The sequence below is a fragment of the Phyllostomus discolor genome, chromosome 6 (assembly GCF_004126475.2).
Source record: "Phyllostomus discolor isolate MPI-MPIP mPhyDis1 chromosome 6, mPhyDis1.pri.v3, whole genome shotgun sequence".
Lineage (NCBI taxonomy): Eukaryota > Metazoa > Chordata > Mammalia > Chiroptera > Phyllostomidae > Phyllostomus > Phyllostomus discolor.
In genome coordinates, this window is record NC_040908.2 from 10,049,576 (window position 1) to 10,077,319 (window position 27,744).

A 27,744-nucleotide genomic window follows, 5' to 3' on the forward strand; every position below is an offset into this window, starting at 1 on the left:
ATTCTCACCCCAAAACGAGTATGGCTTTCCTTTGGAAGGTGGCTTTCTGGCTCCCCACAAGGTGCGTTGTGGAGAACAGCTCTACCCAGAGTTGATCTGCAAGGTTCTGTTGTGCTCCTGCCAGGGCCCTGGGCCTGGTGAGAGCAGAGGGGAGGCGAGGGGTGAAGCCCAGGCCTGCGGTGGAGGGTGCACAGGCCACAGGCCAGGAGAAGAGGGGGCTGATGGCTCAGAGGAATGCGCGTCTCCAGGGTGTGGGGAACTGGGTCAGAGATGGGTTCCCCAGGTGGGGGACTCTGGGAGGTGGGCAGACACCATGTGGCATGTCACCAGGGAAGGGGTGGACAGGGTTGGGGGCTGCTGGAACAGCCCTGGGGGCCCCATTGGCTAAATCCCCTGCTCTTGTGCGAGCAACTCTTGATGCTGGGCCCCAGAGACCCCACACAGGATCGTTTATTCACCGCTGTGCGCGCACAGCGCCCCCGTGCGGAAGGACCCCAAACACACAGGAGGCACTTGGAGGAAGAAAGGAGGCCGGGTAACCAGGTAAGTTCCCTGCTCTGACCTCCGCGCCCCCGTGGAGCACCCGGAGCAGAATAGCTGGCCTAGCTGCGGGGACGGAGGTGTGGCCTGGACCTCAGCTAAGCCCTGTCCCTCCCCAGCTGGTGCCGTCTCTGGATTCCCATCTGCGGTCTGGTCCGGTCTCTCTGCCCCCTCCCTCCCACCCTCTCCCGTCAGGCAGGATGAGAGGAGATGCCTGGCAGTGCCAGCGGGAGGCCCCTGGCAGGTGCCCCTCACTCGTCAGCTCCCGTGGGGCGCACCCCAGCCTCACTTTGGCTTAAAGTGACCTCAAAGCAAACACAATGATGTTTCCTGGGAGCCAGACTGTGGAATGAAGAAGGCTCCCCCTCTTCCCCAAGGGAAGGCCACAGCAACTTCAGGGGCTCCCTCTCCCCTCCCTGGCCAGAAGGGGCGAGACTCTATGCCTGCCTGTGGGCAGCTGGGAAAGCCAGCCGACGGTTTATGTCCCGGGGAAGTGGGCTCCTGCCTCCCCGCCCCTGAGACCAGGCCGCAGCCAGACCCTGCGGTCCCACCGCCGCTGGGCGGGGGCGCGGGAGGAAGGTGGCTGGATCCTCAGGGGCCTGCGGGGCTTGAAACGTGACTTCTCCTGGGGCTGTTTCATATCCTCACCTCCAGCTTTATATTTCGTTCAGAACCGATCACATTCCCCTTTAGCACTTAATTCAACAGCCATAAAAAAAAGTGCTTTCTTTTTTTTTTCTTTTTCATCTGTTTGACCTAAGATCATGTTGGTGCCAATTTCCTTTAGAATAATTCATTACCTGTGGGCCACTGGCGTGAAATCCCAGTGGTAGCCCCGCCGACCCTCTCTCTGTAATTCCCGGCCTCCCCTAGCTCACCCTCCCCTGGGGGGGGGGCCTTGGCCTCGGTGTTGATACACTAATGTTTTTTCTCACACATTCATCGTGCGGCTTTCCTTAATTTGGTGTCCCGCGGGCGCCAGCGGGAGGCCACTCAAACATTATGTCAGTGATCTCAAAATTGAACCCCAGGGCCTCTCCCTGCCAGCGGCAGGAGCAGCTGTGTGGCACACTTTATTAACTCAAGGACCCGTGAGCTGAAAATTTCATTAGTTTGAGGGGAGGGCTAAGTCCCATCCAGAGACCTGGTCTGGAGAGAGGCTTTGTGTCAACCTGACCCCTAGCAAAACGGATTATTGTTCTAAGTGAGACAAGTGACCTAATGTTCTGCTTGTTACGCACACATGGTCTGTAACCTTTTAAAATACGAGTGTGGGAAAACGGCGCATTCGGCCACATCCCGGACCGCAAATTCCTGACAGGTGGCAGCCGGGCTCCTAGCAACGGGCGGAGGAGCCTGGAATTACCCAGGGGCTACCCTGGTTTCCTTAGGCCAGGTACGGCTGGGTCCGGGGAAGGCCTGCCGCCTGCCGGGAAGGAGCCCCAGTGCTGGGCAGGGCCCACCCTGGGCCCGATGGTGAGCGGGGAAGGGTGAAGGTGCTCCCATTTCTGTACCCCCCGTATGGGTCCTCGCTTTCCAGCAGCGTCGAGGGAGCCTGGCCACAGAACCCCCAAGGCTAATGGGGAAGCGCTGGCTTGTTTGTTGGGTAAAGGCTCAGTTTCCCAAGGCTCTTTGCTGGGTGTTGGGTGCCACGATATCCCTGCTTGGAACACTTTGCACAAGGCCGCCTGCTCGCCCGGGCACCACCTCTCCCCACCGGGACCTCCTGCTCTGTAACCTTTTAAAACAGCACATTCTGCCGCATGTCCAACCGCAGATCCCCGTCCCCTGGGGGTGGGCTGTGTGCGAGAAGGAAGGGCATTGTCTATTGGGTCCCGTGCCTGCTGAGGCCTCCTCGGCAACCCTGAGCTGGGGCCCATGTGGCAGGCAGAGGTGCCCCGGCTGTGGGCTGTGGCCGGGGTGTGTGGCCCGGTTGGGGATGAGAGACGAGGCAGGAGGTGAAGTCACCACGGGAATGTGGGCGACTCGGGGAGGGCCCCCAGGGGAGAAGGGACTGAGCAAGGCTTGAAGAGGCCAGAGGAGTGGGGTAACTAAGGAGGGGTCCTTGGAAGGAGGGAGACATGGTGTGGTCTTGACTAAAGATTTGGGGGTGCTAAGAAGCGGTTCTGATTGTCCGCAGAATATTTCCTCTGGATGCTCTGTGTCTGTGGCTCAGACCTGGGCCGAGACAGGTTTCCACCTAAGAGGGCTCAGGCGGCCTTCCCGGTGTCCCTGAGGTCTCCAGGGGGGCCTGCTGTGCTGCGGAGGTCCACCCCGTGACAATCCTAGACCTCGTGGCTGCAGGAGAATGCCGGAGACCCAGGGACACGGCCCCCAGCCCGAGCCCGGCTCTCCCCGGACCCTCAGTGACCTGGCCTCCCAGGGAGCTGAGGAGAGGGCCGCCCTGGCCCCTACCTTCTGACAGACACAAAGCAGAGCTGGTTGTAAAAACTTAATTAAATGAAATATTTTAACAAGAAATTCCAAGAACAGAATGCCCTGCTCGCAAGCAAGCCCTCGCAGAAATAAAAGCTGACAGGAAGCGTGTGTTCTGTCTGACGAGAGAATGTTTCTGCAAGCATCAAGGCCGTGCAGAGAGCCAGCCCATGCAGGCCGGCGGGGTGGGCCAGGCTGGTTCTGGGGTCCCAGCCGGGCAGGGCCAGGGGCAGGGCCCCAGGGGAGTGAGGGCTCCCAGCCACCCTCGCCCGCACCGCACACCTCTCCTGAGCATCACTGTGCGCCGGGCCGTGTGCGAGGCTGCCTGTGTCAGGTGCGTGAGCAATGCCTGCGGCAGCCCCCAGGTGTTTCTGTGCTCCTGTGTGGTTTTCAGATGAAGAAACAGAGGCTCGGGGATAGTCAGGGACTTCCTAGACTTAGGTCACAGGTGTGACAGAGGCAGAGCTGAGAGCAGAACCAGGTCCCCCTGACCTCCAGGTCCAGTCTTGTTTCAACCTGACCTTCTCTTTCCACCACAGAGACACTCCTGGCTGGCCTGCGGAAGGGCCACTTCCAAGGCTGGGCAGGGCCATCAGACCCTCGTTTGGGGAGCACAACCAAATCCGGTCCCCGCAGGGGGCTGAGTGGGAAAGGGAAGCTCATCCCCACTCGGAGGAGAGGGCCTGCAGGCTAGATGAGCCGGGCTGGCGGTGCTGAGGGGACCGGCCTATGTTGGGCACAGAGGGGACACCAGACCTGGAGGAGAGCAGTGGGGCTCCATGGGGGCAGACAGATGGTCAAGGCTGATAGAGCTCAGGAGAGGGTTGGCAAGTCTTGGAAGGCTTCCTGGAGGAGGTGAGACTTGAGAGGACCCTAAATATCCCAAGTCTGGAGAGGATGTTCCAGACTTGGGGGAAGGAGGAAGCAAACCCTGGAGGGGGCGGCGAGAAAGTGTGGTGTATAGCCAAGGGGGCAGGAGGAACCCAGGACAGGAAGTGAGAGTGGAATCTTTGTTAGCTGACTCTCCAAGGAAACCTCCCTCTCAAGTACGTGTCAGCGAGAATGAGGTGACAGGAAGCATCTCCTGTCCCCATGTCAGTCTGAGAGGCCTCTGGGAGGAAAATGCACTGTTAAAGAGAAAAATCACAGGCCAGGATGGTGTCGCTGGTGCTAAGCCCACACGATCCAACCTAGACAATACCTGACCTGATTGCAATTTCAGCCTCTCCCAGAAATACATCTTAATCATATGGTCTGAAACTTTCTGGTCAAGTGCCAGTAAGGTAGTCTGTCACCTGGGTGGGCCCTCTCTGTCCCCTCCATAGGAAGAAGAGGCAATCTGCAGGATGAAAGTCTTTTATTCTCGCCCTGGCCGGGTGGCTCAGTTGGTTGTAACCTCCTCCCGTATGCCAAAAGGTTGCGGTTCGGTCCCTGGTCAGGGAGTGTGTGGGAGGCAACCGACTGATGTTTCTCTCTCTCCAGTCAATAAACATATCCTCAGGTGAGAATTAAACAACACAAAACAATACCCCTTGCATTCTCTTCTATTCAAAAGAAGATGTCTTGGCCTAAAAATAATCCTTTGTTTTCTTTTTTAAAATGTATGTTATTGATTATGCTATTACAGTTGTCCCATTCCCTCCCCCCACTTTATTCCCGTCTGCCCTGCACCCCTCCTCCCACCAGCATTGCTCCCCCTTGGTCCATGTCCATGGGTTGTACATATGAGTTCTTTGGCTTCTCCATTGCCTATACCATTCTTAACCTCCCCCTGTCTGGTCTGTGTTGTACCTACCATTAATGCTTCTTATTCCCTGTACCTTTCCCTCTACTCTTCCCCCTCCCCTTCCCTGCTGATAACCCTCCACGTGATCTCTATTTCTGTGGTTCTGTTCCTGTTCTAGTTGTTTGCTTAGTTTGTTTTTTTTTAGGTTTGGTTGTTGACAGTTGTGTTTGTTGTCATTTTACAGATCATATTTTTGATCATCTTCTTTTTCTTAGGTAAGTCCCTTTAATGTTTCATATAATAATGATTTGGTGATGAACTCCTTTAACTTGACCTTATCTGGGAAGCACTTTATCTGCCCCCCATTCTAAATGAAAGCTTCGCTGGATAAAGTAATCTTGGATGTAGGTCCTTGTTTTTCATGACTTGGAATATTTCTTGCCAGTCCTTCTAATCTGCAAGGTTTCTTTTGAGAAATCAGCTGATAGTCTTATGGGAACTCCTTTGTAGGTACCTGACTCCTTTTCTCTTGCTGCTTTTCAGATTCTCTCCTCTTTAATCTTGGCAATTTAATTATGATGTGCCTTGGTGTGTGCTTCCTTGGGTCCAGCTTCTTTGGGACTCTCTGAGCTTCCTGGACTTCCTGGAAGTCTATTTCCTTTGCCAGATTAGGGAAGTTCTCCTTTATTATTTGTTCAAATAAGTTTTCAATTTATTGCTCTTCCTCTTCTCCTTCTGGCAACCCTATGATTTGGATGTTGGAACATTTAAAGTTGTCCCAGGGATTCCTAAGCTTCTTCTCATTTTTTTGAATTCTTGTTTCTTCATTCTGTTCTGGTTGGATGTTTATTTCTTCCTTCTGGTCCAAACCTTTGATTTGAGTCTTGGTTTCTTTCCCTTCATTGTTGGTTCCCTGTGCATTTTCCTGTATTTCACTTTTCACAGCTGTCACTTTTTCCTCTATTTTGTAACCATACTCAACTAATTCTGTGAGCATCCTGATTACCAGTATTTTGAACTGTGCATCTGATAGGTTCACCATCTCTTTCTCATTTAGTTGTATTTTTTTCTGGAGCTTTGATCTGTCCTTTCATTTGGACCATATTTCTTTGTCTCAGCACACCTGTTATGTAGTAGGGGGTGGAGCCTTAGGTATTCTCCAGGGTGGGGCAACTCACATCGCTGTGCTGCGGTGGTGTATGTGGGGGAGGGGTCTGAGAGGGAACAATGCCATTTGCTCTGCTCTTAGCCAGCTTTCAGTCACTTCTCCTGCTACCCACAAGCAAATTGGGCCCTTTAAGTGCTGGCTCCTGGGTGGGTGGCTTGTGTACGTTCTAGGACCCTGTGGGTCTCTCCAGCGAACTCTCCTGTGAGGCCAGGAGTTTCTCCCTCTGCTGTAACACCCACAGGTTTTTTCAATCAGAAATTTTGAGGCTTTATTTCCCTGTGCTGGAACCCTGGGTTGCTTGATCTGTCTCGCTCCCCAGTTGTTCCTCCCGGTTCATCCACATATGAATGTGGGGCTGCCCGCTCTACCAGCCATCTCCTTGCCCAGGCTGCCAGTTGCCAATTCACCTGGTCTGCCAGGTGCTGCCCATCCCAGTCCTCCAGCTGCTGCCTTGCCAAGAGTCTTCTCCACCCCAGCTGCCCATCTCCACCCCTTGTACTGGTCTGGGTGAATGTTTCTTCTTTAACTTCTTGGTTATTGGATTTCCATACGGTTCGATTTTCTGGCAGTTCTGTTTTTTTTTGTTTGTTTGTTTCTAAATTTGTTGTTGTCCTTCTTTGTGTGAGGAGGCAAAGTGTATCTATCTATGTCTCCATCTTGGCCAGAAGTCCCTGTTTTCTTTTGCTAATACTTCTTTTGCCCCACCCTTCTTCCTGTAAAAACTCCCATTTGTACAACCCCTTGGAGGGCCTTTCTAGTTGGTGGATGGGATGCTGCCTGATTCATCACTGCTGTGGTAGGGGTGGGGGTGGGTTCTCCTGAGCAGTGGCCCTTGCTCAGAAATGACTGGCTTTCCCCTGGCCTGATGAAGGACTCCTGGGAGGCCAGACTTCCAGTGGGGTCTCCCAGGTCTCAACAGGTCTTCCCAGAAGAGAGTAGCATTTGCATCAGTAGACTGAGTATAGCAGGTGGCCCTCACCAGTGTGAGTGGGCATCATCCAATTTATTGAGGCCTGGATAGAACCAAGGGTGGAGGAAGGGAGAATTAGCTCCTGCCTTGAGCTGGGACATCCATCATCTCCTGTCCTTGGACACTGGTGCGTGCTGGGTATTGGGTTTGGACTCTGACTGGGACTTACACCCTTGGCTCCCAGATCCTTAGGCTTTCAAATGCAGACACTACTGGTGCTCCTGGCTGCATATAGTACAGAGTGGGATTCCTCAGCCTCCATTTCCTATGATAAATCTCCTCTTACATCTCTCTATCTTTTCAGTTCTGTTTCTCCGGAGAACTCTAATACACCCATCCTTTCCCCTGCCCCTATCCACCAGGTGTGACCTATCTTGAATCTTGAGTTTGTCATTCCCTTTCTTTAAAACTATTTAAAATCCCAGAAAACAAATTGTTTGGCTTTAGCTGTTTCTAACTTTATTGAAAGGGTATTATGTTGCATTTAGTTTTCTGGGACTTACCTTTTTACTCCATATCATAGTGATAAAGTTCCTGTACATAGTTGGGTGTAATTGTAATTATACCTCATTCATTTTAACTTTCATCAATATGATACCATCAATCTATCCACTCTCTGTGTGCAGGCACTTGAAATGCATTGTTTCATTCAATCTTCATTGCAACCCTGTAACAGAAGAGGGAACCCCTTTCTACTCCTGCTCAGAGTGCCTCGACCCATTCTTTTCTCATGATCTCCATTTTAAAGATGAAACCGAGGTTTAGAAAGGTTAGGTAACTTTCCTGAGGTTACAAAGCTCACGAATGGTGACACTTGAACTTGACCTCAGAGCTTAGAGACATACTGGCTGACCCAGGTGTCTTGACCTCAGCTCAGTGGAGCTACAGGTGGTACTTCACCTTCTCCCTACTGTTCTTTCCATAATCCTCCAATGCATTGTGCAATTCCAGACACGTTCACATGATGCAAGCTCCCAGCCAGCTGGCCCAGCCCCAGCACAAGCACCTTAGGTCTTCTGGAGTTATTCTGGGCCTACTGCTCTATAGGGATCTGCATGCCAGCCTGGTTGGGTCTCACTTGATGGGAGGGAAGAGAAGGAGTAGGGAGTCCACTTGGGCAGCTGAGGACTGTTGGTGGAGCTGGGCTGTTGACTGAGCTGCCTTGTCCTCAGGCTACTCTCTAGAGTTTAAACTCCGGAAGCCTCTGCTCAGTGTGGCTTTTGGTATAGCTGCAGCCCTAGCCTTAGCTTAACAACCAGGATGGGGCACAGGTTGACAGCTCATGGGCCAGGCCAACTCCAAGGCTTGGGTTATCCCTCTCACCCAAAACTGGGTCTTGGTAGTGCCAGTCGAGGGGTAAAATTGATGCAAGGGTCCCAGCTGAGTGCTGAGCGCCTGGTATCGCAGATCTGTGGGACTGCTCGGACCTGAGGCAGGGGCGAGTCAGTTCATACAGGAGAAGAAGCAGGGCTCTGTCCTTCGGGGAACGTGTATACATACCCCAGCAACTTTTGTGAGTCCCTGGAATGTTATTTGTTGGTGACCACCCAACCATCCCACCAACAACGGAGGGGAGCTGTGGCTGATTTCTTAATGGGAAGCAGCAAGATGTGGAGATGAGCTAAGAGGTAGGGTCTGTTTCTGCACATTCATCTCCGGTTATTAGACAATTTTAGAGGGAACGTCTGTCTACTGTGGCTCCCATATTGCAGGCCCCATTCGAGGGCCAGCTTGGCCCCGTCTCTGATGGAATGGGGACTGTTATAAATTAGAGCCACGAGAGGGACCTAGAATATGAAGTCAAAGAGCTTTGTTCAGAGCACCAAAAAAAAAAAAAAAACCAAAAGAAAGAAAAAGGCTTCTCAGTGGACTAGCCTTCAAAGGAAAAGCAAAGAAAATGAAGGTGGTTTTGAATACACCTGGGGATGCACAGTCCCAGCTGACCCATTTATTATAAGGCACATTCTGGGGACAGCACGGCTAGTCTAAGCGGGACGTGGGAGTCACATCAAAGCACACAGCTTGAAGGTCCTTCCAAAGTCCCATGAACCTGGGCTGCGCCCCCTTATTTCCTTTCCCCCTTGGTTTTAAACTTTGACTATTTATTTTACAGGAGGAATAACTGTGTTTATAGCAGGACTTCCCATGTCCTCGCACGGTATGTTCTTAGGAGATGGACCCACTGGCTGGCTCTCAGGACAACAGGCCAATTAACTGTACAAGAGCAAAAGCTCCATTTTCTTCTGAAGTGTGTAAAGGTTCTCATAAGAATATCAGATCAATACAATCAGTGGCTGAAATATTCATTTGAGTATTGTTTCTCTAGCCCACATTTTCGATTTCACAGCCTGCTAGATATTTCTGCGTGGACATAGCACTGGAGCTGGAAACTCACCATGTGACCTCACAGTCCCTTTCCAGCTCTGAGAGTCTGAGAGTCCATGCCCTAAACTCAGAATCGCCCTCCCACCCCCTACATTCCTCCTGTTCCTAGCGGTGCCTGCCCCACAGCTCTTCAAGCTGTGGGGCAGCTTGTTACACAGGTTCAAAAGTCCATACCCCTCACGTCTGCTTTACTCCGTCTTCTCCCTCGCTCTTCCTGTCCTGGCTCGGAGAGCTTGCTTACCAAGGCAGTGGCACTTCTGGTGGCTTTTGCACCATCCCATCCACCCCAAACAATCAACCCTCTGAGCCTGCTGGTTGTGCCTTTGTGATGCTTCCTGCATCCACTCCCTCCTTCCCACTCCTGGCGCGTAGGACTTGGCCAAGGTGCTCAGCATCTTCTACTTGGGCCCCAGCACAGTCTCGTACTGAGAGTCATCCCTTTACAGTGCACCCTGCGTGAGAGTTGCCATATCAGTGTTTATGAATTATACAACTCATATCACCCTCCTGCTCAAAAACTCTCACTGGGTGTGTGTCTGTGTGTGTGTTTGGCAGAGAAAGTAAGAGTTTTCACTTTAGCTTTTTTAAAAATATTGTATTTATTTATTTCCCATCCCCATTTACTCCCCACTGTACCATCTCCACTGCCCCCCACCCCCCCTCCCACAGTCAGTTACCACGCTCAGGTCCTCTTCAGTAAGGACAAACCTGCCTTCCCAGTCCTGCTTCCCCTCACTTGTCCTGCGCTCCGGTTCAACTAGGCGATTCGGTGCCCTGCAAACACACCTACCTGTGTTCTCCCCTCGGATGTCTCTTCTTCTGCCACGTCTGTCCTTCCTTATCCCTTGTCAGATTCTATGTATCTTCAAGCCATGTTTCCACCTTTTTCGTGAAAACTTCTTGGTCCTCACTTTCTCCTGTTGTAAGCGCTCATTGTACTTTGTTTATACCCACCATAGGACGATGCATTCCTCGTCTGATAGACAGACAGACAGACAGACAGATGCCCGGGAATGCCCGGGAACTGCATCTCACTGATCTCTGTCTCCCCTCTGGAGCCTCTGCGCTCAGCGCATGGAGGCATGTCATGCACGCTCCCTGAACTGGATAGGTCTCCCTGCTTCCATTCTCCTCCCTGCCAACAATTCGTTGAAATAATTATCTGATAACAATGGCACTTTGTTCCTCTATAACATGCAAAGTTACAAGACTCTTTCACATCTGCTTTTCGTGAATAGCCCTTCAAGGATGGCAGGATAGATAGTATTCTCCTTTTATAGACAGGGAAACGGAAGCTCACAGAGGGAAATAGTTGCCCAAAGCTGCAGGCAAGCAGCCTAGCCATTAATGGAACTCAGAGAAGTATCCTGATGTGCAGTCGAAGGTCAAAGGAGAGAGTAACTGAAGTCCAAGTCCTCCCAAAGACCCCTTCTTCTTCTCCTTCTTCTTCCCACTTTATTGAGTATGATGGAGATATTCTAAGCCCACTTGGAGCACCTCATATAGGGTTGCCAGGCAGGGAGCTGGGCAGGTGGTGCCGTGTGATTACATGAGCATTTAAAACTGGAGTCTATTTTTTCCCTTCAGCCCCAGATACACAAATCATCACGTGAGCACCAGCAACCGTGGAGCCCTCCTTCCCGTCCAAATTAAGCCATCACTCCAGGCTTCCTTTCAATTTGAACACTCAGTAGATTCCGGCTGCTCATACCTCATCAGGAAACTCAGGGATCTGGGCCTCATTTTCCCCCTATTTTCTCACACTTGGAACTGGCCCCTCATGTACCCACTCACTCATTCATTCACCAGACTTTTCTGGAGTTCCAGATCTGTACACTGCCATCTGTTCCACTGCCCTAGGACTCTCTCCGGCTCTTCAGTTCTAGGCAGAGGAACCCTGCTAAATTCCTAATGGGCTAATGTGTTTCCTTTCCCAGGTAGTACTTGTGTGTTTTAACAGGGGGCTTCACCAAGGGAATGGGAAAGCTTTAATGAAAGAATGGTGGAGGCCTAAGGTGTTTTGGATAAAAAGGATCTTTTCCAAACAGACCTCGTGTGGGACTCAGAGGGTGGGGGATGACCTGTAATTTCCTTCGTTTTTCGGTGCCACTGAGAGGAAAGCTGTTTTTTCCCAAGCGTGTTAGTGAAAGTGCCCTTACTTTCCCTCACTGGAGCTCAGTGGGGATGCCCTCAGCAGACCTTGCCAATGTTTAACATCAGAGTTTGAAGTCAGTGGATGCGACAAGGGAGACCCTTGGGTCTTAATTACACTTGAGATTGTGAGATAATAAATTTGGCAAAATAAGGAAATTCAAGAGAATAAATATGTGCTGGTCCCAGACATGTGAGGAGTCCACATCCCCCTGCCTTCTCTCCCACTGCTACTTTCTTCGCATTGAATGGATCCTGGCTGAACTGCAGGGGGACTTCTGGGGTCCCTACTGCCAAGCAGCCCTTGGGGCCAGGACTTCTAGCCACCCCTTCTCCACTCTTGGCAGGCTGAGTGAAATAAAGGGCTTGTTGGTTCATCTCAGAGCCTAGCAAAGAGCCTTGCCTGGCAAAGGCAGATGGGTAGTGAGCAAGATGGCGTGGTACATGAGGACCACTGAGACTCAAGATCAAATCATGTGAAGGCCTTTGCAAATCAATTTTCCTTTCCGTGTGGCAAATACAATTCCTGAGGTTAGTTACCTCTTTCTTTTTTTTTAAGGGGCAAAATAATTCCCTCCACAAACTCTCCCTTTTCCCTTTTGTCCCTTTAAACACAGTGTGTGTTCTTCCAGAGGTTTTGAAACATCAGATATTAGAATTGGTACTTTCATTTTGCTATCTTTCAATATGAATGAGCCACAATGAGTGGTATGATACACAATAAAGAATTCATTTATTTGTTCACCCTTCCCTCCCCCTAGTTTAGCAAAATAATTCAGATCCTGATTTTCTTCAACTTGCAAAAAAAAAAAAAAAAGGATTGCTTCCCAGAGTGCAGAGGCCTTCAGAGACCCCACGCCAGGCTCAGCACGGGTCCAGCTCACATGTGCTTCTGCTCGTAGTCAGCTGCCTGCTCCAGGACTGGCTCAGTGCATAATTATATCAATGCCTACAGTTTGGATTTCTTTTCTACTATGTAGAAGCTTAATTGGAGTACAAGAATAAATGAGAATTGCTTTACAAACATTAGAAGGTGATAGTAAATTCTCCCGGGGCAATCTTGACATAATGGCTCATGTCACCGACTGTGGCCGATTTCAGGTCTCTGAGTAGCTCCATGATATAGCTCAGAAACATCTGGTATTTTTGAATGGACAGGTCAATCAATCTTTTGGACTCAGCAATGAATTTTTCATAGTAATCAGGGAGTTGGTCTGAAAGATTCTGTAGTTTATATTTGAACTGCTGGTGGTAATCAAAAATGATTTTCTTCATCGCAGTGGTCCAGCTTTTAATTATTTCCTGAGCACTGGTAGAAAGCTCCACAATCTTTTCTTTCCCTTTTCCATCTGCATCGGCAAGGATGCTAAGGTATTTCTGGATATCTTTCTGCACAAACTGCTCAACCTCACTTGAGAGTTGGGAAGCAAAGCTAGTGGCATTGACAGCGTATTTGGAATGGAAGTCCTTAAGGATGTCTACTAACTTTTTGATCAGGTTGATTATCTTGTCTTCAAGTTCATAGTATTTCATTGCCCAGCTGCCCACCTTTGAATCAAAATATTCTTTGTGAAGAGCCTTTATGTACTGATGGATCTGTTCTAACTCTTGAGAAGCTTCCTGAAGTTTGTTCTGAATAAGTTCATTAAGCTTACCCAGGTCAAGGTTTAGGTTTTCTTTCAGAAATTTAAAAATATATTGAATGTAACTGTTGAAGGTTGTACTGATATCATGAATGAGATTAGTAAGTTTCTTCCCCTTGAAGCAGTTCATTGCTCCTTCAATGTCTTGGAAAACGTTTTGTAAATATCTCTGAAGATCACCTAGCATCTGTGTAGTGTTGTTAGACTGGAGGTCATTAAATACCTTTTGGATCTGTTGTGAGAAAGATTTCAACAGTTTTCCATACTCCAAGGTTACATCAGTTAGTTTATGACTTTTTGAATCAAAAGGAAATTTAATTTCTAGGTCCTTGATTAATTCAGATTTCTCCATCAGGTCTTGGAGATAGGAAAACAGTATTTCCAAACCACTATGGATTTTGGAATGTACCTGGGACAGTACCCTCCCTACTTCTTTCATGACCATAGTACAGAGTTCATCTACAGTGTATGTCCTGGCTCCTCCTGGGAGCCGGAATATGGCGAACTTCAGGTAATCAATGAATGAGCCAGTCAGACGCCTGACCATTATTTTGTATTCCCTAGTAACTCCTATTAGGTTGTCAAGCACCGTATTTTGTAGTCTCTGGAGATCGACTTGGCCTTCCTGATCCAATAGTTCCTGGTATAGATTCTGGGCCTTGTCATTCCACAGCTGGTAGGTTCTCGTAGCATCTCTGGCCACCCTCCTGAGTTCCAGCGTCTGGTCCACCTCGTCAATCAGACTCACCGCCTCATGATAGGTCTGCTCAGCTGTGCTCTGCAGGCTTCTTCTCAGTCCCAAAGAAGCGTCTCTCAGATCAAGCCCCGTGCATTCCTTGTGGTACCTGTTGACACCATCATAAAGGGCCTCTGTCGCCTTGGGCACGTTGTCTTTCAGGGAGGTTAGCAGTTCGGACACTGCCTCTTCTTCCCAGTTAACTTTCACCTCCAGTGTCTCATGAGATTCAGGGAAGATAAGCTCAATTTTGAATATGCTGAGTTTTTTATCTGGAGACGTCTAAAACCAGGCGGGGGGAAAAAAGGATAAAAAGAACATGTTTTCAATTATCCTGATTACATAATATACTACACTAAAACTTCATTAGTAGTTAAAAGATCAGAGGATCTTTCATATTCTGAAGGGGATTTATCTTTCTTATGTCAGTTCGTGTGTTTGTCTTACTGTTAAACAAGCCTACTGTTGTTAATGCCTCTTTATCACGCGCCTCAGAAAGGATAAAATTATGCATGGCATTTACCCAGTAACACTTAACATTAAGGCCTTCCTAGGATTGAAGATCAGAGGAGGAGGAGGGGGAAGGGGAGAAAGAGCCTGGGAAAGACTAATTCAGAGAAAAAAAAGAAGTAGCCAAAAAGGAAAATGCCTAGAACCCACCCAGCCAAAACCTACTGTAGGATACCAGCACCAGGGGCTGTTCATTCTCCAAGCCTCTGACAAACTTCAGTCACAGAACCTCATAACTTCTCATCTACTAAATCTAACGGCATCTCTGATTGGGCCCTGGCAGGGCTTGTGAAGCACAGAGAAATCTGGCATATCTCGTAAGAAAATTCTACCGTGGGGAAGCACTGTGAAGCCTCAGATACTCTGGAAACCACTACCTGAAAACGCACTCAGCGTATGGCAGAGTTTGCTCATGACTTGGGTGGTGAGCCATAACCCTCCTCTTTCTAGATACGCCCAACAGTAATAAAATAATAATAGTAGTATGATGCCGTAGGCACACCTCATGATTAAAATGAATCAAAGACTCATTGCAGTGTTTCCCGGAGAATAGCTCCTCAGAGGAGAAGCGTGGCCGGCTCGTCACTGTGTTCTGCCCAGTCTGGGAAAGCCCAGAGATAGTATGTGGGTGGTGCTGACTTACATGTACCTGCCCCAAGTCTCTGCTTGCTGCCGAGGGGTGTGGCCCCTTCGGCGGGACTCACCTGAGGGCGGTAGTAGAGATTGTATTTTAAGGTACTGTTATCATGTTCCGAGTCCATGGCCACCGTGCCTATGGCTGGGAAGGCTGCGGAGTAGTGGACATCTCCATCGGAGTGGTAGCGCAGGTGGGCGTCGGTAAAGGTTGGGCTGGTGACGTCCAGGCGAGCCTCTCCCTTCCAGTCCCTGCAAGCAGAAATGCAGGTGAGCCACCGTGAGAGGGGTATGAAGCTCTGGAACAATCATGATGATCTGAAAAGGGATGGAATTTCAGTAAAAGTTTCATACAGAAATCCTTGATATTTGCCGTCTTCTTTATATGCTGCACTGACGTCACGGTGAGCAAATGTTCCGTTAGTCTTAGAGACCAACGTGCCACCTTCAATCTCGTGCGTTCCCACAACTGCAGAGGAGAGATTTTTCATGCGATTAGTAACTGCAGGACACAGACATTTTCATCGTGATGGCCGGGAGAAATCCATCTTAACTTAAAGGATTTACTTAGATATTTGAAACATGTAGCCCACATTTAAAAACTAAATAAATAGGAGACACTATCGGTCCTAAAATCATGACAGAAAAGTCTGTTTTCTTAGAACTTATTCCTCTGAAATGTCAGTAGGTTTTCTACAGGATGTTACATGTGGGTATATAAGTATCACTTCTTTTAAACGTTGCTGTAGAGAGGAATTGTGCCTCTAGTCATAACTAAGTCCACAATTATTGGTCCACAGCTCTCACTGAAAACATGTGACATATAGAATTCTTACACAGGGGAAGTCAGGACATTTCCTTACCATTAAGGTTATATTCCAGGAACTGTATGGTTGAGCTGCCTGTGGAATCCAGGAATGTTTCAACGTGATCTTCTTTGTTTTTCAAACCAGCACTCCAAGTAGTATTGTACAGGGGAGAGGTCACCCCGAAACGTGCCGTCAGTGCTCCAAAGGAGGGGATGTAGATTCCAGCAGGTACAGAGAACTTCATGGAAGGAATCTTAATAGTCTGATCGGGCAGGGTGATGTTTGGCAACCTGAAGTCTGCAATCTTGCCAGCCACCTCGTTTAGATCCAAAACAGCAGCGCCAATGGAAATACTTTCTGGGTAGGTGAGCTGGGGTATAGTTAATTCAGATTCAGGCACAGCTATCTCAAAAAATGGGACGGAAGAGTCTCCTGGTGAAGAATACTTTGTTAACACATCAGCTTCAGGGAATTTCACTGTGGGCAGTGCTGGTACTTTGAGGGCAAATGGCGAGGTGCTTAGCTTCTTGTAGATTTGTATTTCACTGAAGTCCACTAGGTAGGATGGAACCTGTAGATCTGTGAATGGGACTTGGAATGCAGGGGTGACAAAAACGGAGTTCAGAGTATTTCCTTTCAGTCCAGGAATAACAAATTTATCGGCCAGTTCTTGCACGGGGATGGAGAAAACATAGCCCCTGGGGTTTTTGGTGTACGCAAGGGCTGCTGAAGCATGAAGAGACTGTTTCTGGTCAGTGCTGGTGGTGACATCCAGCTTCAGAAGTTCCCATAAGGTCTTGGCGTACACCGGTAGGGCAATATTGTTGAGACACCGTAGGTGCCCTTCTAAGGAACCTGCAATGTCAAGGCGTGCCTCTTTTTGGTCATTGGAAAGCTGTACATCATTCTGGAGAGACCCAGAGAGGGCCTTGATCTCACTTCTCCAGCTCACCTTCTGGTTCTCAGTGTTAATGTTTAGGGCCATTTCCTGGCCAAGGTAATCAAGATCGAGTAAGTAACTGGGCTGACTTGCACTGACCTGAACCAGGGCTGACATTCTCCACGGGGAGAGTTCCAGCGTGGCTTTGCCTGCATGCTCTCCGGATGTTGAAAAGGGGCCCACTAGCTGTAAGTGGTTTTTGGTATTGTGTTCCCAGATGGCATATACCCGTTGGAGAGTGGTTTCTCCAGCAAAACTTTCTTTTACCTCAAGGTTCCAGATACCATCAACTTTGGAAGCCCCTTGTAGCTTCACTGAAGACCGGGTCCCCTTGGAATTTACATAGGTGTTGACCTCATTGGCAATCATTCCTGAATATTCCTGTGAAAGGACTGAACCCTGGATATTTCCTCTGTGCGATGACTCCATGGAAAAGTAAGAAGTGAGGGTTTCTAAGCTGAGTTTGTGGCCAATGGTCCCCGAGGCAGTAGAGTACAGCTCGGGGGCATTGAAATCATACTTTAATTCAACAGATGATGAGACAGTAGGATTTGACCTGGGATTTCCATTAAGTTTTTGCTTTAAATCCATTTTCAAAATTGGGCTTTGGACTTTGGCTCTTGTTGTCATCGAAGCTTCCGCGGCATTCCTGGTTAAGCTAATGGTGCTGTTGTGCTTGCCTTCCACAAATTTGTTACTCAGAGACAAAGCTGTGGCTACCTTCAACCCCCGCTTCCCCGTCAAACTTGAGGTGCCCTCTAATTTGTACTGCAGTGCATCAATGACAGAAGAAGCTGACGTAAGCAAATGGGCAACGATATCTGATTGGTTATAAAGTCCAACATTGGTATTCAGGGTGATGACACTTGATTTAAAGGAAAAATCATAGGTAATATTGCCCATGGCTGGAATGAAAATATTGTTTGGGGCATTCGGTACCTTGATTTCTGGAAGAGAAAACTCAAGGAAATTCCTAGGGACATTAAGGACTGGCATATCTAGGGTTGATTTTTGTGAGGGCACATAGAAGCCAGAATCTGGGACGGTGACACTGGGGAGGCTGATCTCTTTTGGGGTTACATAGCCGAATGGCAACATCTCTACTGTGAATGGAGATACTTCAGCGTTGACTGCTGGGATAGTATATTCAGGAATCTGAAAGGTCGTGGGTTGCTTGTTCAGAGCTGTTTCAACTTTGTACTTATCAGACCTAATTTTTACATTATTATAGAATCTGGTGAAGAGATTTAATGCCTTGCCCCTGGCTTCCTCAAAATGCCTATTGAAGGAATTGATGTTCTTATTGATAAACACATACAACGCGTCCAAAGGAATCGGGATGGAATGTTTGTCTTTGTTTTTCTTATACCGAGCATTTACACTTAAGTCAAATGACTGCTGTGTTGTTTTCAAGAATTCTCCCAAACCGGTTTTTTCCCATATGGAGAAATTTTGCACGTGGGGAATTGTGAGTCTTGTATAAGGCAGTGTTGTTTCAGGAATCGTTAAAGAATTGTTCAGGAAATCCAGGTTGGCTTCTCCATTTACTCCTACATGGGCCTCGATGCTGTTCTCATTGTTGGTAGCGGAGAAATTCTGATTGTATTTATACTGATTGAACCTGGCACTGGCTTGCCAACTAGCTTGCTGGGCGTTTGGACTCAGAAACAGTGCATAATTATTCAGGAAGCCTATTTTCGCTGTCAATTTTAATGGAAAACTAACTTTCAGGTTTCCTTCATTGTTGGTGGATGCAGTCATCTCCAATGGCTGTGCTGAAAGGAAGAGAGAATTCTTCAAAGTTCCATGCACTCTTCCATGCAAGTGAGCATCGTGGTTGCCAGTTACCTTGACCTTCCTCTCTCGAAGCTGGGCTGTGCCTTTAGCAGTGAGAACACTGTGGCCCACGTGTGGGGATTCGACTTGTGACTGAATCTCCAACTGGTAAAGGTCGAGAAAGCGAGACTCATAATCCAAGGTTTGGTTTACTCTCAGGTGTTTGCTATTGATCTGATTCGACCATTCAAGGGACGTGAGGGGTCCTTTCACAGTGAAGCTAATTTGCGATTCATGTGTTCCCTCATCTGAGAATGTGGGGCAGGCCCATTTCCAGGATCCCGTCCCCGAAGAAGTCCATTCTATGTGCCCAGCTTCCAACAGGGTCTGGATTTCATTGTGTAGGTTGGCCTGACTGGAGAAGTCCAGTTTGGGGATGTTCAGTTTGTGGAAGTACTTTGTGTTGCTGTCCAGGGTGAGCTGATTGTTTATCCTGACGAGGACACCATGACTGAGCTGCAGTGTATTTTTTTCTGTGTGTAAACCTGCCACTGTGTTTGATTTGCCCTCAACAGCATTTTCCAAAAACAGCACTTCGCTCTTATGCTCTGTTTTCAGGTATGTGCTGGAGAAACTCATGGATTCCTTCAGGATGACTGGGTTAACCTCAGGGTATAAAAGTTGTGCCTTTCCCTGAAAATCAAACTTGAGCACTTCTAACTTGGAGTCTCCTTTGGCGGTGATGGAAGCTGTAATCCCTGCCTCGTTCACTGAGGTCGTCACATTCTGAACGTCAGCGTTCACGTCTAGTGTGAAAAGAGGAGACTGGATTTTCCAAACACTATGGAGCTTGCCAAAAGTCGGCACTGCAATCGTGTGTGGGATGTCAGGAAGCTGGAAGTCTGGTATGTGAAGGTCAGGGACTTGAAAATCTCTGAGGTCTAGATTCGGGATTAAGAATTCTGGAATTGTGATTTCCGGAACGTGGAAGTCTGGCAGCGTGACTCTAGTAAGCACGGTGTCCAGCCCCTTCAGGTCCCTCAGGTACACTTCTGGAGCTGACCACTGCAGCTCACTGTCCAGCACTTGGTCAATGACTTGGATGATCTTTGCTCTGATTTCTATCAAATCAATGGTGAAGGAAGGAATGTGGAAGGTGTTGAGGACAGTAAATTCTGGTGTGGAAAACCTGAGTGGGACTTGTATATCTCCTAACCTTTTAAAGTTTATCTGAATGGATGGAATCTTCAGATCTGTCAGGGGGACTGTGAAGGCTGGAGTCTTAAATGTAGCTTCCTGAAGGGCGCGGAGGCTGACCTCAAAGGCAGGCACGGTCCCAAAGGCGGTCTGGATTTCAGGGACAGTGAACCCTTGTTCTACCAAAGCTTTTAGGGTCTCAGCCCAGCCTTGCATAGAATGCTGTGCCGCAAAGTCAGTGAGGTTTTTAGCCGCAAGACTCCACCAGTCAGAAATGTAAGTAACAACTGTGTCGTAAACTTGGCCTACTAGCAACAGGTATTGCTGAACTGTCTGTTGAAAGTCCATCTGATCTATTCGGTCTCGGATATCTTGTAGGGTCTCTCGGAATTTAGCTTTCATGTAACTTAAAGATTTTGAATTTAAAGCCTCCTGCAACCGATCAGTGAATAAGGTTATGTTGGTGGCTTTTATATTTTCCAGATGCTCTGAGACCACAGTGTTGATGTCCTCTACAAACAGTTTTAGTGCCTGTGCTTTCTGTGGGAGTTCCAGGGCCTGGATTTCACCATTGATTCTCTGAGTCACCTCATGGATTTTGTTGTTGGTGTTATCTACAAACTGGTGGTAATCAAATGACCTTAATTCCTTTATCAGCACGTCAAGGAATCTGTTCACTTCTTCAATGAATTTTTTGAAAGACAACGCTTTAAGCTGTGTGACTGCATCATCAATAAACCCAACCAATTTCTCAAAGTGGTCTTTTATCCCAACTTGTTGTAGGACATTGCTCAGCTGCTGAACAGTCTCCTTCACCTTATATTTGTGGGCCAACTGTACTGATTTATCCAGGAGCACCTGGATGTGTCGGTCTATTTCATACGTCTGAATTAACCTGTGAACCACAGCTCTAAAAGCATTGATTTTCTCAGTTACTTCATAATCTTCAATGAAATTTCTAACATAGTGTTTGACATACTTAATCATGTGCTTTATTTTTTGAAATGGAATTGCAGTTTTCAGTAGATTTAAAAGCACTCTGACATTGATGGCTTCAACCTGTTGTTTTAATGTTTCTGCAAGGTGCTGGATGTCAATATTCTCAATTTGTGTTTTGAGCTGTTGCAACTTTTCCTGTACCTGGCTTCTGATTTGATACTGAGTATCCATCTTTTGAATCCAAGATGCTGTACTAATTCCAGCTTTGTTAAAATCAATTGTTTCAACAAACAAATACAGATCATGGATTGCTTTTACTAAATTTACACGAATATGATAATGTTCATCAAGAGTTTTCAATTTTTCAATGATTTGATCAATAATCTTAGTAATAGCTGTCTTAAAATCATGCAAATCATAATTATCTTTAATATACTGATCAAATTGTATCACATATGCTTGTAGTTTTTCATTAAAATTGATTTTGGCATTGTCCAGTGCAATTTTTAGATCATTTTCTGTAATTCCATAATTTTCCGCGAGAGCAGCGAGTTTCTCCTTGGCGCTCGAAACTTGTTCCTCCCAACTGACTCCACTCAGCTGATCGTTGACTTGCTGCGAGAGTTCGTCCAAGGTTGTTCTGTATTTCGTCATGAATTCATCAATATTGACACGTTTCAGTTCTCTCTGAATGGCTTCCAGCGAAGTTACAATGATTACTCGACCCTTCTCGTAGTGTTCCGGCAGGAGGTGAAGGAATGGGAGGTTGATGGTGTGAACATCTTGGTTCTTATCATACTTTACAGAGGCAACCATAGTGAATTCCTGGGGCTGGTCGATGGTGTCCCTCATCTCCAGGACATCAATGACGTTGACAGGGTTCCTGAACAAGAATGGCACCGCAATTGGGGAGTCCAGGACGGTGAGGTCGGCCAGGGCTCGTCCGGTAAGCTCCACACCGACTTGGTCCTTGGTGTTGTAAGCATCGAGCTCGTGACTGTATTCGTTTTGGTTGTACTGGGTCCTGAGCCTCCAGGAGCCCGACTGCTCAGCAGGCGTGAGCAGCACGCTGACTTTGTGGTCCAGCGCCGTGCTGACGCTCCTCCCGGACCTGAGACGGTGGCTGCCAGACTCTTTGTAGTCATGAGAGAACGTCAGGGCCAGGGGCTCCGCTTTCAAGAGGAATTTGCTATAGAGTTGCCCTGTGTGTTCTCCCCAGAGAACCAGCTTCCCGTTGCCGCTGGTGTGTGCATTCACGGTCACAGTGAAAGGGGCCACGGCAGAGTGGAAAACGTTGCTGAAATGCAGTGAGTCCGAATTGTAGTTTGTACTGACATCAATGGCCGACGCCAGCCCCGCGATGTTTGTGCTGACCCGGTGGCTAAACTCTGTGTCCTGCACTTTCGCTACGGTGTCTGCTTTGTAGCTCGCTGACAAGTCTGCGTAAGACATGCTGTAGATGTGTTTTATCTCATGACTTTGGTAGGCTCCTTTTATGCTCCCGCCCACGTTCAGCTTCAGGGGTTCCAGTCGTAGTTTTCCGTGGTTGGTCAGATCTAGGACATCGAACTTCAGTTCATTGTTTAAGGTCGTTGCAAGAGAAAAGGGCTGCAGCTGCAGATTATAAGTCTGCTTATAAAACTTGTCCGAACTATAGATGTTGTCCATCTTTGAAGAGAAGTCCAGCAAGAACCCCGCAATGTTCAAACTGTTCGTGTAGTCAAGTTTCATTTCGGCATAGGAGCCCATCATGTCATTGGAAAGCTTGAGTCCCTCCTGGTTAATTTTGAAGTTGAAAATATTTTTGCTGTCGACACCCAGCATCATGGCCTGATAAACACTGCCCAGCGACACCTCTGTGAGGGTGGCTTTTCCGTCGAGACTGAATTTTGCATTGTGTTCCCTGAAGCGGCCGTTTGCTGCCACCTTCACGAACGCCCCGGACAGTCCCAGGGCTGCATTCAGCTCGTTCTCCAACATCAGGGGACTGTACTTCAAGCTGGTCGTCGCGCTGGCCGACATTCCATCTCGGGAAATCCTCAGTGTTGCTTTGTGAGCTCCAGTGTTGCTTCTGTCCGTGCCCAAGACGTCGGCATTTATTTCAAGCCCGTGGGAATTCAGGGAGCCAGCAAGCAGGCTGAAGAGCCTCAGGGTCTTGTAATCAGCCTGGTACTCAGAACGCAGCAAGGCGTGTTGCGGAGAGAAGGTCAGGTCTACTTTGTTTGAAGTAGCAAAGTCCTCATACTGTCCGTTGGTGTCGGATTTCAGAGTCAGCTCATAGTTCTCATACTTCAGGGAAGCAGTGTTCTTAACCATGCCGTCTTGCAGGTCCGAGGTGGAGATGAAGGAGACCGTGCCGTCTTCGTAACTTCCTGTTATCCGGTTGGTGCCCTGGAGGTAGGTGGAGTTGAACCTCAGACTGGACTCTACGCTGCGCTGGCCGGTGGCAGGGTCCTTTTGATAGGACAGGCCGTATGCACCTTTAGCGTAGATGGAAGAGACTCGGAACTGCCCATCAACCTTGACCTCCTTGATGTACAAATGCTCTTTCTTTTTTGAGTCCAAATGTACCGAAGCGGACATCTGCGGTCCCCAGGCACTGGCTGCCTTGAACGTCAGCAGACCTTTGGAGGCTGGATTGTTTCCAATCTTTTCTACATGGCTGAACTTGACATTTGAATCCAGGAACTTGTGGTGCAGAGATCCATCACATGATAACGTGAACGTATTCCTGTGGTCATATGTTGTTTCTCCAGAGCCTAACCAAAAAATTAAATCACATGGGTTAAATTAGGCAATAAATTTCCAGAACCATTTCTATGTTGTAAGACTTTCAGTGAAAAAGCCCCACCGATCTGGGTCAGTTGTGCCACGGTCTCCTCCGTCTATAACATGAGCATAAAATCTGATAGCAAAAGGCATTCCCACAGGAAGACTCCCCAACCCCTGTAGACCTTGCTGGGCTCCCTTATTAAGTGCTTCCTCTGTACCTTATACTTAGACACAATACGCTATCACAGCACCTCTTCCATTAAATTCTAATTGCCAGTTTGCCTGTCTGTTTTCTCTGTTACTGCCTAGTAGAATACTGGATATATTTAATAAATATTCCTATTGGTTGAATGAATGAATGAATGAATGGGTTTCCGAGTAGCAGGAAAAATATCTGTAAGAAAGCCCAAGTCCTTTTCTCCCTGGAGAAGCCTATCCCATCAGAGCCTGCAATGCCTTAGCCCTGTGCACCCTCTACCTAAGCAGGGCTCACCTTGCACACTGTAGGACAGCAGGTCGACCACAGAGTCAGCCTTCATGCGGTACCGAGCCTGCAGGCTCAAGTGGTCTGTGCTGGTGTTGCCGCCGGTGTAGGAGGCGGACCAGTTGTAGAAGTTGCTATAGACATTTGTGGAGAGGTCTAGGACACCCAAGTGAGGCACCCGCAATTCATAAACGGTGGGGATGGTAAAAGTGGGGACCTGGAACTCTCGGGATGGCAGGTGGAAGCCCACAGACCGCAAGTCGATGACTGGTGTCCGAACAGTCTCCGCCATCTTCAGATCTTTGGAGGATTTGCCACCAAAAGGCAAAGGGATCTCAATTTTCAAATTGTTCTTGTTTATGGTGTATCTGACCCGGCCATCACTGAAATGAAGAACAAAGACAGTGTCCCCACGGTCAGGTATCAAGAACTTAAAATTCTCTGCCATCTGACCTGCTGAGTGACGGTGCATACACCCCATTCCCAAACCCATTCTCGCTTTTCCCCATGCTGCTCCCTGTGCCCAAATCCCTCTGCCATTACTTCCACTGATCGCACACTCACATCCACTCAAAACCCTTCCAGGAGCCACTTCCTTATCAGGATCAACCTCAGTTGTAGTTAGTTGCTCTTGTTCTGATAGTGACACAGTCCCTGACACCTATCTCAAAGAGCATGTCATAATTCTGCTTATGGAATTAGAACTTACTTGCTCCTTTGTCCATGTCTACATGGTATCTTCCTGGGAGGAAGGGTTACGACTTGTCCAGTTTTTTCTTCTCACTCTACCTAGTCTAGTATCTCGCCCACAGGGGACACTTGGTACATATTTGCTAAACTGAATTCAAGCAACTTGACATGTGGAAAGAACACAGGTGTGGGATAGAGTGGTAGCTGCCACCGAAGGTGATACCATGTTACTGAATTCACCTCGCCGAGTCTCAGTGATGTTATCTGTGCAGTGAGGGTAATAGTGCCCTTCCTGACGACCTCACGGAGCTAAATAGCAAAGGAGAAAAATAGCCAAACCGGTTTGCAGTCTTTTCAATACCATGCACCTATCATGGACTATTATAATAACTTATGAGGATGAAGTAGAGTGGCAGAGTTTTACATTTTGTGAGTAAATCAACTGTTCATTGCACTACTCCAACGGCGACTGGATGGTGTCCATCCAGGGTCCTGGCATCCGGAAGAAGGATGCTGGATCAGACCCTAGATGAGTCTAAGGTCCACAGTCCTATCCTGTCAGCACAGCACAGGGAAGGCTGCTAGTCAGAGGCACTGGTGGTGAAGGAAGAGGTTTCTGAGTCCCCTGAAGCTGCCACTTTTCCCTCTTATCTTCAAGGGGTTTGCCCACATAAGGGCTTTAGCAAACTTCCTTCCGTTCACACTTCTGTGGTCTATTAAACTTTGCTGCTCAGCCTCAGACTACCGAAAGGCCCCTGTGACACAGGCTACTTGTTTTCTTAACCCTGAAGATCATACAGAGAACAGTCAATCTAAAAAAAAAAAGACACTTGTCTTCTTAGGTCATGCTCTGATTCTTTTTTTATTTTCATGAAATAAAGAAGAGCACTATGTGTATTTCTGTAAACACAAGAGTGGCCTGTGTAGTTTGGAATCTGACTTCCCTGTAAGGAGGAGGCTTTATTGCTAAAGTGAAATATTCTCTCAGAAAGCTTCCTTCATTCAGCGCTCAGTGGCCCTGCGGAGCTCCACAGCACGCTTGTAGTCAAGAGTTCCACTAGACAGTCTCGGATTCTTTACAGCCAAACAGTTATGAGTATATTCTGATCCTGAACAAAGGAGGAATTCACTTACAATGGGAGAAAATGGAATGGCTTTCCAGTTTCAGTTGTAGTAAATAAAATGTTTTAGGGTGAAAGTACGAGAACACTCAATTATTTCTTAGGTACTTTCTGAATGGGCTGGCATTGACATTCTGACCTTATGCTGAATAGTGCAAAAATGCCACCGTGTGTATATGCCACAGCTATTAATATCCTTAAAATGCTTAAATTATTTCCCTTTAAAATGTGAATTAGAGCCTTAGTCGTGCTAAGTAAAATATTCCTCATATTTTGCACGGTTCAAGAAATTTTCCTGTTTATTTTTATACCTTTTCAAGAAGAGGTTTTCTGGGATGCGGAAGTCTGGTAGTCCCATCTTCTGGAGGTTCAGGTCTTTTAGGCCACGAAGATAAACTTGCAAACTCTGGGCATAAGGAAGAATCGCGGGTGCCTGCTGAAGCCATGTGCTTGTTGTCTACAAAATAATAGAAAGTTTTCAGGGCTATGGGCGCAGATTAGGCGATAATCCATACTTGACAGATCAATCACTAAGCAGGATGATGCACCGAAAGGCAAAAATAAATCACAGAAAATTATGACTTTTTAAAAAAAAGATTTTATTTGTTTATTTTTAGAGAGGGAAGGGAGGGAGAAAGAGAGAGAGAGAGAGAGAAACATCCATGTGTGGTTGCTGGGGGTCATGGCCTGCAACCCAGGCATGTACCCTGACTGGGAATCGAACCTGTGACACTTTGGTTCACAGCCCACGCTCAATCCACTGAGCCATGCCAGCCAGGAAATTATGACTTTTTAGCTGTCAGTCATTGATTGCTTCCTGTGTTTTATTAAAGGAGCATATCATATAGTCAGACTCCTAGCCAGGGTCCTGAGGCTTCCTTTGATACCCAGTCACAGTCAACTCCTCCACTTAGTCGTATATCCACTTAGCACTTACCGTACCCAGCCTTGTGTAACTGTGTGACCATGCACGGATGTTTCTCTTCTCCCCCGAAATTCCCTGGGGGTGGGAAGCACGCCTTACCCATCTTCGGATCCCCTCCTTCACCTAACTCGGGGTTGGGGATGTAATTAGCACTTCTGACCACACGTGTTGCCCGAGTTGTACTTACAGCTATGAACTTGGAGCCCATGTGCCGGAAAGTCATGTCTGTTTGAGGAACTCTGTGATCCAAGAGACCGTTGGCGTACATATGCAAGCTTTTAGGATAATCAGAGAGATCCACGGGGAAATTGGAAGCCGCTTTCTTGGTATCCACGTTGGTGCCCGTGTTCCATTCAAATTCAATCTTGTCTTCATCTGAAAACACACGTGTGAAACAGTTGTCAGTGGTACCAGGTCAGCCCCTAACCAATGGCTCTCGACACTGCACTTGAGTACGGAGCGCTTTGGGAAGCGCTCCTGAGGGGAAGAGGCACGCACCATAGCGCCAGGCCAGCTTCTGGGAAACCGCGGAGCCATAAGCTGTAGCCGATGAGTCCACTCGGAGGAGCAGTTTCGTGGGAGACCAGTGGGCGAGGGCTTCACTTCTGGCTTCTGCTTGCAGACGGGGTATGGAAATGACACCTTTGATTTTGCCTTCTTCCTTCTTGTCACAGCTATTGGAAAGAAAATCAGTTGACATCAACGACTTTGTCCCTCCCAAAGAGGCATGCGGGATTCAATAGAAGTTCGACTTGTGGTGATGAAAATGAAATACACGGATGGCTCAGAGAAAATGACCAGAGATGACACTCACTGACTTCTACAGTCAACACAAACTCAGGACTCTCCGGGGAGGTAGGGGAGAGAGAGGTTTTCAAAAACTGTCTGAAGGCTGTGCTACCATTTCCTGGCTCTATTACCTTGTCCAGATTATTCAGCCCCTCTGAGCTATCGTCTCCTTATCGATCACACAGGGAAACTCATACCTACCTTGCAGTTTATTATGAGGACTGAGATAATTACTTTAAAGCACCCAGCACAGGGCCTGATGAATAGTAAGTGCCCAGGGCGTGGTAGAAAGATCTAACTGCACGTGGGCAGAGGGTCAGAACGCTGAGGACTCTCTCTGCCCCTCGGGCCATAGAGCAGGAATGCCCCAGCCTGGTCAGCTGCAAAGACAGGGAAGAGCCACG

General features: G+C 48.0%; 1 protein-coding gene across 2 annotated transcripts in view; it reads right to left on the reverse strand.

Annotated features, from left to right (window-relative positions):
* Nucleotides 1-12,082: 12,082 nt before the first annotated feature.
* APOB (apolipoprotein B) overlaps nt 12,083-27,744 on the reverse strand; it is a 39,514-nt gene continuing 23,852 nt past the window's right edge. Inside the window, exons 22-29 of one of the 2 annotated variants that reach the window (XM_036027694.1) lie at nt 27,050-27,225; nt 26,739-26,926; nt 25,938-26,083; nt 23,825-24,198; nt 15,762-23,318; nt 15,253-15,367; nt 14,970-15,150; nt 12,083-14,037 (exon numbers count right to left, since the gene is read on the reverse strand). In XM_036027694.1, the coding sequence (XP_035883587.1) occupies nt 12,403-14,037; nt 14,970-15,150; nt 15,253-15,367; nt 15,762-23,318; nt 23,825-24,198; nt 25,938-26,083; nt 26,739-26,926; nt 27,050-27,225 (10,372 nt within the window). In that variant the 3' untranslated portion in view covers nt 12,083-12,402. The remainder of the gene's footprint in view (nt 14,038-14,969; nt 15,151-15,252; nt 15,368-15,761; nt 23,319-23,824; nt 24,199-25,937; nt 26,084-26,738; nt 26,927-27,049; nt 27,226-27,744) is intronic. The other variant, XM_036027695.1, reaches the window with a different exon arrangement.